The sequence below is a fragment of the Heptranchias perlo genome, chromosome 26 (assembly GCF_035084215.1).
Source record: "Heptranchias perlo isolate sHepPer1 chromosome 26, sHepPer1.hap1, whole genome shotgun sequence".
Lineage (NCBI taxonomy): Eukaryota > Metazoa > Chordata > Chondrichthyes > Hexanchiformes > Hexanchidae > Heptranchias > Heptranchias perlo.
This window is the reverse complement of record NC_090350.1, coordinates 31755306-31769408: the sequence shown is the minus strand read 5'-3', so window position 1 is coordinate 31769408 and position 14103 is coordinate 31755306. Positions and strand designations below refer to the sequence as shown.

The window sequence follows — 14103 nt, the reverse complement described above, 5'->3', positions numbered from 1 at the left end:
TAACTCCATCATTTAGGTTTTTAGTTTCTTGGACACCAGTAGTAAATTACCAACATAGGAAAAATAGATAGAGCAGTGAAGAATATCTGAAAGGTATTGAAGTGACATATTGCAAATCTTAGACTTGAAGTGTCCCCTCAATAGAAATTGCAGTTAAATATTCAGGGTAAATTTTCTGCTTCAAAAATAATCTTATTTTTAGTAAAGGTCTAAATAAGTAAACCCAGGAAGACATTATGCTTTGAAAAGACAATGGATCATTATCATGGTAATGTAGAGAAATGCAAGATCATAAAGCAGGGGAAGGGAAACAAAGAGTGGAAGTATTTTGTTTTTTGTCCCTCCCTATTGAGCGGGTTGGTACATTTGGAACCATAGACCAACTTAAAAATCCCTGGAGTTCTCAGAGTCCGGTATAACAAGTAAACCTAATAACGAATTGCTGTAAATGCATGTAACTCTGTTGCTATGGTATTGTGGCCACTCAATGGCCATGGTTGTTTCTTACAGTGGTATTTTGGTTCCTGGTGGTTTTGGTATTCGAGGTACAGAAGGAAAGATTCTTGCTATTGCTTGGGCCAGAAGACAGAAGAAACCTTTTTTAGGTAAGAGGATAGATCTAACTCATTGGTCTACTGTGCACTCTTATCTCTAGTTTCCATCTGTGTCACCCGATACACCCTAACAACAAAAAATGTGTGAGATTCTGTGATCCGGCGCTCCCATTAATTTTAGTACTTGGAAAATAGTGGGGTGAGCCTGCTAGCTCCCTGCAAGTGAGCATTGGACCATTAAATCACCCCTTTAAATCAAAAGGTTCACACTCACAGGTGAAACAAATGCAGCACTAAGTTAAAAGCAGCACATGGTATACAGTAAAATGTTGTAGCTTCATTGTCATTTGTTGCTGCAGTTAGACCGCTGAATAAACTAAAGTCTGTCTTTTGTTTAATTTCAGATCATTTTATAAATGTTCTACCACAGGACCTTGGAAATGACTAAATATTGAAATTGTTCCAATTATAGCACACATTATTCCAAGTTAAAATTTGAAATCATTTTACTAAAATGTAGCACTGTCCGACTGCTGAAGAAAGTTCAGAGTTAACACAACTTATGCCAGGAGTGTATTAAACATATCCACTACTCTGGTGGGATGGGGTGAGAGGAGGATATCTTCTAATGTGGTCTTGCTCAAGGGTTGTAAATTGTAAACTGCTTCATCTCATTCTGCGTTAAGTGAAATATCCTCCATCAATGCCTCACACTATTTTAAAGAACAATTTCACCCACCCCCCCAACACACACACACTTGATTCTTAAATTACTACAGACTCACTAGCTTTTGCTATGTTATAATTGAAACGGTCTATCTTCTCTAGGTGTGTGCCTTGGAATGCAGCTAGCAGTTGTGGAGTTTGCACGGAATACGCTTAACTGGTCAGGTATGGATGAACATATCCCATCTATTTACTAAAATGTTTAGTGTTTGTACAGTTGTGAGAGTGCAGTGTTTTTGTATTGCTTTCTGATGGGCCCGTGCTAACTGTGTGGTATCAGTCACTTGATTAACAGGGATCAATTAGATCAAAGAATTCTAATCTACACAGAGAAAACAATTATGATGCTTCACTGCAGAAACTTAAAATTTAAGCTGAAACAAGTTCAAGCATTTTCAAAGTTGCAGTAACTGTGAACATCCGAAAAGTCAAATACAGATTAAAATTCTAAATTGAAGGCCTGACCCTGGTCAGACCTGCAACTAAATTTGTGATTTGTGAACTTAAAAAGACGAATCTCTTCCCCCTCCCCCCAACCCCAGGAGGACGTGTCACATTCAAAGAGCTATAAAAACGTTCTTTTTATTTGTTTATTTACTTCAGACGCCTGCCCCTCTCCTCGCGCGTTCACTGACTGAGATTTAAATTCCAGCCTCTAACGGCCGCTCCAACTGCCAGAGCAGCGAGGGGACTCGTTTCAAACTCCATTTGTGATTTAGTCTGAGATTTCAGCTCCTGAGGCCCACTCAATTACAATTTATATTTTAAAAATTCCCATTGATGAGCAGTGTTGCAGGAGATAAATTAGTATTTATTAAATTGTGACTATCATTTTGATATTGATCAATTTTTGAAATACAGTTTCTTTCATGATTTTATCTTGGCTCATGTGATTTTCCTAGTGATTCAATTTATATTTCTGGATTAAGACAAATACCAGATTTCAAGTGACCATTTTCAACTACAACTAAAACATAAGTAGTCATTTACATTCTCATTGATTTATGTTAACTTCACTTTTTTTCAATCAAATACGAATATCTGGCAAACATTTTTCAAAATTGCTTTGTTTTTCCTGTCACAGAATTTTACCTTCTAATAGTCCAGTTTTTTCAAAGGAGAAATGAGCTCAACACAGGGCGGTGTGTATGTAAAATGTTTGCCAAGAATCAAGCCTTTTTTCTCCGAGCAGCTGAAGTTAAATTGACTCTTACAATGTCGCTATATAATCACTAATCCTGTGATTAGGTTTATTCAGCAGGGTAAGAAAAATAAATAACTTGTGTTTTACACACACTACTATTTATTGCATGTGTTTCATATTTGCTTTTACAGATGCCAATTCTACTGAATTTGATCCTCATACAGGCTATCCTGTGGTATGTATACAATATGTACAATAATTTCTTGATGCAAGGGAGCAAATTCTGTAATTTACCCGTGCAAGATTACGCAGTTAAAAAAGAGATTACGGAAACATAGCACTTATTGCTTTGTGTCCTTGATAATTAGCCTTGCTCTGGGAGGTCAGAAACATCAAGGTATCTGGTGGAATGCTGAATACGTACAATTAAAGTCATGCTGTTTAGCACCTATATAATGTATCATACTGCAGGTCATTTAACAACAAAGGGGGAGGAAAATTAATTCTAAATAGTGAATTCAATGCTGGTATCTTATTCCACTTGAAGATTTTAAATTCTGTGTAACATTTTGTGCAGGTAATTGACATGCCAGAACACAATCCTGGGGATATGGGAGGAACCATGAGACTCGGCAAGAGAAAAACAATACTCAAGGAAAAAAATTCAGTACTAAGTAAGAGTTTAATTCTATATTTTTGAGTTGCATATCTTTGGTTCTCTTGTTTTCTTCCTTGTTTTCCCATCCCTTTCAGCTGCTGCTTCATAGAAGCTCCAGCAGATGAAAGAGCAGCAAATGGGCTGTGGGCTCTCATCTTGGAGGGATCCTGGTTAGCAGGTCTGAATTGTCTGTCATTATCAGGAACAAAACAAAACCATTGGACTTGAGCCGTGTGAAAGCAAGATGTTTATTTGCTACATGACCGTAACACTCGCCATAAAATTAACCTCATGGTGTCTCCATATAACCAGCTAAATGAGCTTGTGATAATAAGAACAGTGCATGTTCATATTGGTTTCTTAAAGGAAAAAGAAAGCGATGGGGAGGTGTACTTTCAGTACAAAGTATTCCCTGCCCCCAATCTCACCCCCTCCCCAATCTGTATAACAAAAATCCATAAAATTAGGGACGGTTACTTTTTTCCCTTGGAGAGACTCACTATTGAAGGTCTCAGTTTACACCTAGAGCCACTTATGATGTAGATTGCACAGACAGCTTGTATGTCCCTGATTAGCTTCATCCAACAAACTGTCCTGGATGCTTGGTACAGTCGTAATGTTTTTTCAGTGGTTGTGACACTGATTGGGCATCCAGGTTGGTTTGAAATATCAACTTTGTAAGTAAGCGGAGCCCCGCCAGGTCCGATGTAATCTACATCAGAGAAGTTCCAGGTGTGAGGAAAGTAGAAATGGTCCTGGATGAAATTGAGTACCTTGAGAAATGGGACTAGAAGGAACGTTTTGAGGATGCTGGAACTAATCATAGGATCATAGAAAATTTACGGCACAGAAGGAGGCTATTCAGCCCATTGTGTCCGTGCCGGCCGAAAATGAGCCACCCTGCCTAATCCCACTTTCCAGCACTTGGTCCATAGCCTTGTAGGCCATGGCACTTCAGGTGCACATACAGGTACTTTCTCAATGAGTTGAGGGTTTCTGCCTCTACCGCCCTTTCAGGCAGTGAGTTCCAGATCCCCACCACACTCTGAGTGAAAAAAGTTTGAAAGAGTGTATGGACTGTGCAGCATTTATTTCAAGGCATCTGTTTCCCTCCGCCTCCGCCCCCCCCCCCCCCCCCCCTCCCTTATATACTGCAGGATTACCTCAGACTGGTAAGAGTGCTGTTTGCATCAGTCCAGTGATATTAAGGACTCTAAGCTCTTGCCATCAGTGGCAGCCACAACCTGCTGGAACAGATTTTTCAATGAGGGCAAATATAAATAACATGTACCAGTGCCATTTAGGTTAGATCTCTCTTTTAGGGTCTAGTTGTAGGTGGGATGAACTGTCAGGCCAGCAACGTGCAAGGTATGGCAGCTCAAACGTTTAGATAGGAAACTATGCTTTCACCAAGACCTTGGCAGTGAAGGAGGCCCTGAAAGAAATGGAATGCAATATTCCCTGCTGTTGAGTATGATATGAGGTGTTCCATTGGTTTTTCAATTCACCACCAGAGGCCACTATGAGATGGGAATCAACTGAGTGGATTTTGATGACTGAGAAATACTGAATGGCAGGTTCGACCATACAATGTAAAACACTTGTGTTAAAGTGGACCAGCTTATTCTTCAGATATGCCTTCTGTTGGCAGGTAGTATTTAATAACGAATCTTACAGCACAGAATGAGGCTATTTGGCCCATCGTGTCTGTGCCGGCTCTTTGAAAACTATCCAATTAGTCCCACTCCTCTGCTCTTTCCCCATAGCCCTGCAATTTTCTCCTATTCAAGTATATATCCAATTCCCTTTTTGAAAGTTACTATTGAATCTGCTTCCACCACACTTTCAGGTAGTGCATTCTGGATCAGCATAACTCACTGCATAAAAACAAATTCTCCTTGTCTCCTCTCTAGTTCTTTTGCCAATTATCTTAAATCTGTGTCCTCTGGCTGTCGACCCTCCTGCCAATGGAAACAATTTCTCCCTATCCTATCAAAACAGGGCATTTCCTGTGTAGTTGCTGTGTGTGATTAAATGTGACACAATCGGTGTAGGTTACTGGTCTGAATATTACAGCACTGAATTGATGTGGTAAAATGAGTACTATTTGAAGTTCTTGAGTAATGCCACTCAGTGGGAACAAAACCTAAACCTTTAAATGTTACTGAACTTATTTATTTCCCCTCCTCAGCATTACTTCAGAGAGCCTAATGAGTGCACAATACTAACCTATAAATATTGCAAATATATTTTTTGTTCCCTGGAGAGTTGCCTGAACAGGATGTTTGCACACATCTATAACAGTTTCAGTAGTGACACCAATTGGTAATCAATGTCTCATTTATTAATGTAAGGAATCTTACAACACCAAGTTATAGTCCAACAATTTTATTTTAAAATCACAAGCTTTCGGAGATTATCCCCTTCGTCTGGTGAGTGAGTGAATTCTTTGTCTTCACTGATTCCTCTGCCCTGAGCTCAAAAGACGTTGGGTTTTTATGTCCCCCTTGGCAGGAAACTCCCACCATATATGGAACAACACTCATAAGATCCTTACAGATTAACAAAGTTGTTTTTCAAAGAATTCCAGATGGTCAGCTTGTTTTAACATTACTTATTTAACCAGAAGACCCCTTTCAAGGTAGCATTGTCCAGCCATCAAGCCATGGTCCCGGTCTTATTGCTATCTTTGGATTATTGTTCTGCTTTTTTGGGTCATTGTTCCCCTTTCATCACATAGTTGTCATGTCTAGCAAGGAGGGTGAGACGAGTCAGTCATTAGTCACAGGTTAACCGATTACAATTCAGCAAAATGGGCAGCACAGCCTGCAGAGCCTGATGGTTTGTAACTTTAAGAAAAATATGTCAATTTTTCCCTATTCTTTTCCAATATTCTTACACATCTTCTACTTTTATTTGCTGCCGTGGAGCAATTTTCTTTTGGTTTTTCTCATTGGAATGGGACAATGTCCCAGGCTGGCCATGTGGTATGGCTCTTGTCAGGAAAGTATGCTCCCTGAAGCTGAGCTGAGAATTATTTAAACCAAGGATCCTACTTGAATTTGTTCGAAAGAATTGTTGGGGTGGTACCAGCAAATAGGAGCACACAAGGCAATAATTGACCCCTGCCAAAAAAATATGTAATCACTTGATTCAATATGTTGCACGAATGTAACCGTTCCATAGTGAATAGAGTGGAGAGAGCAGGGACTGAATATGGGTAAAATGTGGAATTCAGTGATTTCCTAAGAGAACTAATGTGTTGTACTTGTTTAATGGTGCTAGTCTCCAAGAAATAGAATATCATCAGAATACCACAAATATTTATATAAAGATTGTAATGTTGGTTTTCTTTTTGTATCTTTTAGTGCGTGTTTAAAAGAATGTCAAAGTTTAAAATGATCGAGGCCCTTTCATCACTAAAGTTTTTTTTACATTTGAACAGTCATTATTGCAGATGACATTGACTTTCTTTGCATTTCACTTATTCATTGGAATGTTACAAGATTAATTTTGTTACTTGTGTAAATTCTGCAGTATTTTACTAGTAATCTATAATCTGAAGAAGAATTAGAGAAATGTGGGGAGCATAAGAGTACAGGAATGGGAAAAGACCAGGCAGCCCTAGCAGATCCACTTTCAAGACTCAATCTGACTTGTATTTATTTCTAACCCTAGAACAAATCTCATTGTCCCTTTATAGGAATCAATGCAGTTTTCTCAGTTAAATCCATATTTACCATGCCGGATGGCAGTCTGTTCATAAGTCAACAACTCTTAAGCATGAAGTTATTCTTTAAGTTTAGCATGTGGTTTATTTAACCTACAGTTCTATATTCTGTGGTTCTCCTGGTGTATTTTGGACCAAATGCCTCTGCAGGCCACCCTATTAGTCCATTTATACTTCAAAATGATGGTTTGTGTCTTTCCCATCTGCTTCTCTTTCCTACGTTCCTTCTCAGTGAAAATACATTTCGCTTCCTTACCCCTGTCATAGTTCAGTGACCTAAAATGTGGAATTGTTATTGCTACTGTCCTTTAAATTTTTTTTTAACCATATTGAAATTCAGAATTATAATCCTGGATTTTGCTACTGAAATGTCATCTGTTCACCGATAAAATTGCACAACCATTTCATAGAATCATTCAGCACAGAAGTAGTCCATTCGGCCCATCATGCCAGCACTAGCTCTTTGAAAGAGCGATCCAATTAGTCTCACACCCCTGCTGTTTCCTCATAGCCGTGCAATTTTTTCCCTTTCAATATTTATCCAATTCCCTTTTGAAAGTTACCATTGAATCTATTCCCGCCACCCTTTCAGGCAGTGCATTCCAGATCATAAGGACTCCGTGTTTTTTTTAAAATTCTCCCCATTTCCAAATTAAATGAATATAAAAGCATTTTGGCAAAATGATCAGGCATCAGCCTAGTTCATAGAAATCTTTGCTCTAAAAATATTTTGCCTGACCAAAGCTGGCTAGTTTTTTTAAAAATTATTCTCAAATACAAACCTTCAATATTTGCTTTCTTTGACCTTTCAGGGAAGTTGTATAAGGATAGCGACTACATTGAAGAACGCCACAGACATCGATATGAGGTACAAACAACTTTGCTTTTCCTAGGGCTTTCTATGCTGCCGTTTGAAAAAACAGAGTTTCTGAAATGAGTCCGTAAAACATGCAGCATTTCTATTGTAAAATTTCTTCTCGAGCCTGCCATGAACATCAAGTCTGTCTTTCTCAATTTTCTTACAGTTTTAAGTGTACGTTTTTCTGCTTTTCTAATTGATTATTTTCAACTTTCATTGCGTGGTAATCCTTTCATGTCAAACCTTTCTTCCTAATCATGTTTCACCAAAAAAGTCTACTTAACCGTATTGGAGCGAAGAAAAAAAATATCCTCCGGACTGTTAATGTATTTCAGGTGAATCCAGAACTGAAAAATAACTTTGAAGAAAGGGGATTTAGATTTATTGGTCAGGATGTGGAGGGAGAACGAATGGAAATAATAGAACTTGACGGTAAGTGAAGAGACTTTGTAGTCATAGAAAGAATGCTAGAAACTGAGCTATGATGCGGACTGCTATTCTATCTAAAATACTTTAAATATATTTTGAATCACTTTGATCACACAGTCCTTTTGTAAAGTTTACTATCTGCATCAACATTTTGGATAAAATGTTATTGTACTTGCTGTGGTCAAATTTTGAATATATCCTTAAGGTGTTGTCTATAGTTAAAAAATGCAACTCTGACAAATTCACTGCTTAAAAGTTATCTTGGAAAACATTCTGTTAATTTAAAATGATACATCTTTTAGTTTTAAAGTCCATTTAGTTTTAGACATCCTTTTAGCCTCTTGTCACACAACTATCTAATTTGCATGAAAATTTCACTAATTATGGTGTGCTTGGTTAGTAAATTTTAAAAAAGTTATCAAGTCATGGCTGCTGACTCTCTGCTGTAGCTTTTATTGTGATCAAAATGTCCAAAGTATTGTAGTATCTTAACAATGAAATGTCTTTGTTTTCTGATGACATATACCACTTCTTGACTAATTTTATTAACCAATAACATTGGTTATGTCCATTGACTGTTATTGAGATCTTTTCCTTCAAGGTTTGTTGACTCTGATTCAAGAAAACTGCAGTTTCATAATTGAATGGAGATTTGAGAAAATGTTCTCACTGCTGTCTTTTTCAGATCATCCCTATTTTGTTGGTGTCCAGTATCACCCAGAGTTCACCTCCAGACCCATGAAACCCTCACCGCCTTACTTTGGCCTTATGTTGGCTGCTGCAGGGAAGCTCCAACGTTATTTGGAAAAAGGTTGTAGACTGTCGCCTAGGTAATCCAAGATGCATGTTTATTTATCTATCGCTCGCTCGCTCTCTGTCTGGTTCAGTGTAGGCTCATATCTGAGCTTTCTCACTGGTTGTATTTCTACCCTTTCTGATTAGTTAAGAAAAGCTTTTTCCCTAAGACGAAACTGTCATGACAGTTCCCCACTTCATTGTTGACAGCCAGCCCAGCAAACATACAGAATCAAAGAAGTACATCATAACTCTATGTAATGCCTGCTGGCAGTTCTCCTGCCACTCATTTCCCCCGCCCCAGGCCTTCCACCACTAGCTTCAGCCTTTCCTACTGCTCACACCACAGCCTTCCCCCTTTCATGATGGGGTTCAGCACTTGCCAGCTGCTCACTGCAGAGCTTCATATCCACCACGCTTTGCATGGCGTCGGCCTGCAAGCAATGGGGCAAATATTAGTAACGATGCATCTGTTTTAACTACTGTTTAACCTTCATGTTTGTAGATGTTATTTTCTGTTTCAATAAAATACCAAGTTTGTATAAGAAAACTTAAAAATATTATTTTTTTCATGCTAGCATACCTGCTGTGAAAATAGGATCAGATTATTGTAAAATTTATGAGCAGTGTGTAACTTCAGTTTCCTTAAGTAAGCAGCTAGCCCAGTGTATCATAGAATAGTTACAGCACGGAAGGAGGCCATTTGGCCCATTGAGCCCATGCCGGCTGTTGGGAATAATATTGCACATATTTCATTTTATAGCACAATTTTGTGTACATGACTGGTTTGAAGTTTAATCAGTGTGATGTTCAGAGGCTGTGATTTCTGAACAAAAACTTTTTTTTTCATTTTTTTTCATGTATTAGTTCTACACCTCTTAGCATCAAATGTTCATTGTCCTGAATTACAAATTTACTTGGCCCATCTGGTCAGGTCGCTTTGAATGGCAGCGACAGCTTAACAAGAGAGAATTTTGAATTCTCATATTCCTCAGCTTGTGGAACTTAGATTTTTTAAAAAACTTTTAAAAAGGCACGTGCTTGCAGAGTAAAAATATGTTTTAGAATGGCCTGCTGAGCCATTGGTAGAGGCTTAGAAGCAATTCAGACCAGGAGGGTCCCAAATTTGATTCCTGCTCTCTGCTGATTTAGCTGATCTCAGCAGTTGGGGCACTACAACTGGCCTGGGCTAAGGAAGGAAAAATTCTTTCTGGGCTCCTACTCTTAATCTCTATCTGGTCAACTGTATTTGGGATGTGTGTGTGTGTAAATTGTTTTATTCAAACACCAGTAAGTAATGTCCTGTGATTCTGATCTGCCCAGGGATACGTACAGTGATCAAAGTGGAAGTAGTTCACCAGATTCTGAAATTGTTGATTTAAAGCTGCCAGCTAGTCTACCACATGAATAATATTTGGTAAGTTTTGTGACTGGTCTTGCATATTAAAACTGTCCTGGTATGCTCCACCATGGTTAACAGCTGAAGTCTGCATAGATTTCAAGAAGGTTTTGGATGGTGCTCCTTTAAGAAAAAGAAATGAAAGAAAGAACTTGGATTTATATAGCACCTTTCATGACCTTAGGACGCCCCAAAGCGCTTTACAGCCAATTAAGTACTTTTGAAATGTGGTCATTGTTGTAATGTAGGAAACGCAGCAGCCAATTGTGCACAGCAAGGTCCCACAAACAACAATGAGATAGACCAGATAATCTGTTTGTGATGTTAGTTGAGGGATAAATATTGGCAAGACACTGGGGAGAACTCCCTGCTTTTCTTTGAATAGTACAATAGGATCTTTTACATCCATGCAAATCCCTCTTTGGTAATTGGGATTGAGTATGGCAGCTTTTCCCTGTTTCCTTTTTCAGAAGTATGCTCACCAAGTTGATCAGTGTCCATGTTGGACAGTGGAACTTTGTATTCCATCCATCCTATTTGCCACTAATAATGCTCGATTCAAATCTTCATCTACTACAATTTGGAGACTGCTCCACCTTAATAACTATCAATCTCCTTTCCAGGTGACTTAGCTGGTAAATGTATTGAGTAGGTGAGCTGTGGAGATAAGGGAGCTTCCAGCAGGTTAGATCTCTTCTGTGCTGAACTAGCTAATCTCAGTCAGGGCAGCAGTAAATGCTGTATTGGGCTTCTGCCCTTGGGTTTGAGAGGGGATAAATATGCCAGGATTCCTGTTCCTAATTGCTATCAAGTGACCCCTAGAAAGTGTGTGTGTGGATGTTGGATGAGGACAAGATTGGAATCAACTGTGCCATAGGCTACTAACGCTGTCTAGATCTGCGTGAAATATTGGAGAATGATACCTGTGAAATTGTACCCCAGCAAGGACTCAACACCTTCAGGAGCGCAGGGTGAAAATAGACAGAAAAGGGGGAAAAAATATTTTTTGTTGTTATATCTTAAATATGTCTCTCTTATTTTTATCCAGGTGTCACCTAATTCTGCTGATCTGAACAGCTGTCATCTGAATTGCACCTCTGTTTGATTTTACAGTATTACATATCTGTACTAGTACTTTGGTCTGTTGCTCTTGTCTACTTCTTCACGCTGTCACAGATCCATCATTTGTTTGTTTAATTTTGTGTTGCTGTTTGCTATGTAATGTCAAACAGTGAAAATTATATCTGTTTGTTTTATAAAAGGAATTGCAGTTTGTTCATATCTCTTGACAGCCCGCATAGATTTAGAGTTAAGTTTTGAAATTGGATTTTTCTATGGCTACATAAAATCAAAGCAACACATTGTATTGAAATTAGTAAGCTGATCATGTGGCATTTATTAGGGACATCGCTATGTAATGCCAACTGTTGTTCATTTTATAAAGTTTAAATCTCCCAAACTCCATTTTAAGTTATGGCAAGTTGTATTTTTTTTTTCAACACTACCTCTGCAAAATGTGATCTACACAATGTACTACTTTTATTTTTATTTAGGCTTGTGTGACTAGTTTAAGGTCCTCTTGATGTATTGTCTTTATACCTCAATATGTTGCAGATGTATATGTAGGGTTGTAATGATTGCATCATTGTGTTTAGCTTAGTGTGAAACTGGAAAAGTTCATTTTACCTTAATGAAAGCTGTTAGAAAGGTTTAACTATTTTTACACGAGTGAAAATACTTGATTTTGTTTAGAAAATGCAATCAAAATACTGCCATACAAAACAAATTCAGACTGTAATTGGGGTTGTAGTACAGTCCATTTCATGTTTCCATTCATTCCAATCAAGTGAGCTACAGCTGATTTTTATAGATCTGAGAGCAGGTATAGAACATTAAAAAAAGCAAAATTACTCAGGACCTTACCCTTGTTCAAGTGACTAAACCTGAGAATACTCAGAGCAAAATCAGTATTACAAAAGGTGGTCTCAAAAGTTCCCCGATCCCAAAAGGTGGTTGTTGGAATCCCATAACACCGCTCCAGATGTTTTCCACATTTTTTAGCATGCGAATGAGGGCTGGCCGTTAAAATCGGCCGAGGCTCCCCGCTACCGCTCCGGGACAGATCGGCCACTCACTCGGCCGCGTTCCAGCCTGAGAGTAACTGTCGACCGCGTTGCATCACCTACTGTCCACTTGTCTTACTTCTCTCTTTGGCATTCAAGGCTGGAAGTAGATGGGAACACCTTGAAATGTAAAACAGTGATGCTTCAGAATGGTGTACAAACTCTCTTTAATTTAAGGCCAGGTGGTGAAAACCTGTTTAAATGCTATTCTTTGTAGTTGGAGTGAGAACTTTTGAGACACCCTCCCCACTCCCACAGGCATTCAATAAATATAGCATTAGACACATTTTATGCCCTTTTTTCTGCCCCCTCTACTCAACTGACATAGTTTCCTATTGCGGCTGTAGTAAAGATGGTGACTAAGTACCTGGTTTAGTCACAAACCAGAGTGGAATCGCTAACAAGAAGTTGTCAATTTGGCTCCTTGATACTACAAACTAAGTTTACAGAATACAGGAAGCCCAACTTTAACTAGCTTCTTTTATTCTAACATGGGTAGATGCAGCACTCGGAAGCTTCTAACTGGCAAACTTACGGCAGAACAAAAAAGTATTTCATCCACAACTAACCCTTCCCACAGCAGTTTGCCACGCTCAGCGTTTTGCCTTACTGCATGAAAAGCAGTTTAAAACAAAGATTCTGAACCTATCAACACACTATTCCCAAATAACAACATCCTGCATTAATGGGTTTGACGCTCACCTCATTTTGTTGTAAGTTAACTTTAACCTAGTGAGAAAAGCCAGAGTTGGGGTGAGTTTTGTGGAACGTAGGCTGGTATTGGTTGTGTCCCCCTGCAGCTCCAAACCTGAAATTAAACAGTGCCTGCTTTTATATTTTATCATGGAAATAATCTCTTGATAATTTTAAAATAAAAATGAATGGAAATATTGTACTGCTTCTATATGTGTGAATTATGCCTTTTTAGTCTTAAAAAAAAAAGTGCATCCTTAAGACTATCAAGTACTCCTATAAACTGTATTTGCAAACTGTTTGGTTTCATGATACTGACTCCAGTATGTTGTTCTGCAAGGATAGCCCATTTTGTGCAGATGTTGTCCATTTTCAATTTAAAAAAAACACTTTACTGGCCATGGGTGTTTCTGAATAGGTACTTGGGTTAGCTTATTTAGCATATGAATTACGTTCAATCAAGGTTTCTATACTTAAACTCCGATCTATGGCTTTGCTTCCAAGTAGTCTCTGATTTGGAGCACACTTGTGATGATTAGCTGTTAACCTGGCCTGTGCCTTTTTCTATCTATATATCTCTAATATATTCATAGAATCATAGAAGTTACAACATGGAAACAGGCCCTTCGGCCCAACATGTCCATGTCGCCCAGTTTATACCACTAAGCTAGTCCCAATTGCCTGCACTTGGCCCATATCCCTCTATACCCATCTTACCCATGTAACTGTCCAAATTCTTTTTAAAAGACAAAATTGTACCCGCCTCTACTACTGCCTCTGGCAGCTCGTTCCAGACACTCACCACCCTTTGAGTGGAAAAATTGCCCCTCTGGACCCTTTTGTATCTCTCTCCTCTCACCTTAAATCTATGTCCCCTTGTTATAGACTCCCCTACCTTTGGGAAAAGATTTTGACTACCTTATCTATGCCCCTCATTATTTTATAGACTTCGATAAGATCACCCCTTAACCTCCTACTCTCCAGGGAAAAAAG

The 14103-nt window shown here is 38.6% G+C and overlaps 1 protein-coding gene across 4 annotated transcripts in view; it reads left to right on the top strand.

The window, feature by feature from the left end:
• ctps1b (CTP synthase 1b) overlaps positions 1-13309 on the top strand; it is a 32815-nt gene extending 19506 nt beyond the window's left edge. For 3 of the 4 annotated variants that reach the window (XM_068006708.1, XM_068006709.1, XM_068006707.1), the window contains 9 exons: positions 511-605; positions 1383-1445; positions 2616-2659; positions 3002-3098; positions 7625-7680; positions 8007-8103; positions 8786-8930; positions 10219-10312; positions 11343-13309. In XM_068006708.1, the coding sequence (XP_067862809.1) occupies positions 511-605; positions 1383-1445; positions 2616-2659; positions 3002-3098; positions 7625-7680; positions 8007-8103; positions 8786-8930; positions 10219-10306 (685 nt within the window). In that variant the 3' untranslated portion in view covers positions 10307-10312; positions 11343-13309. The remainder of the gene's footprint in view (positions 1-510; positions 606-1382; positions 1446-2615; positions 2660-3001; positions 3099-7624; positions 7681-8006; positions 8104-8785; positions 8931-10218; positions 10313-11342) is intronic. The other variant, XM_068006710.1, reaches the window with a different exon arrangement.
• Positions 13310-14103: the final 794 nt, after the last annotated feature.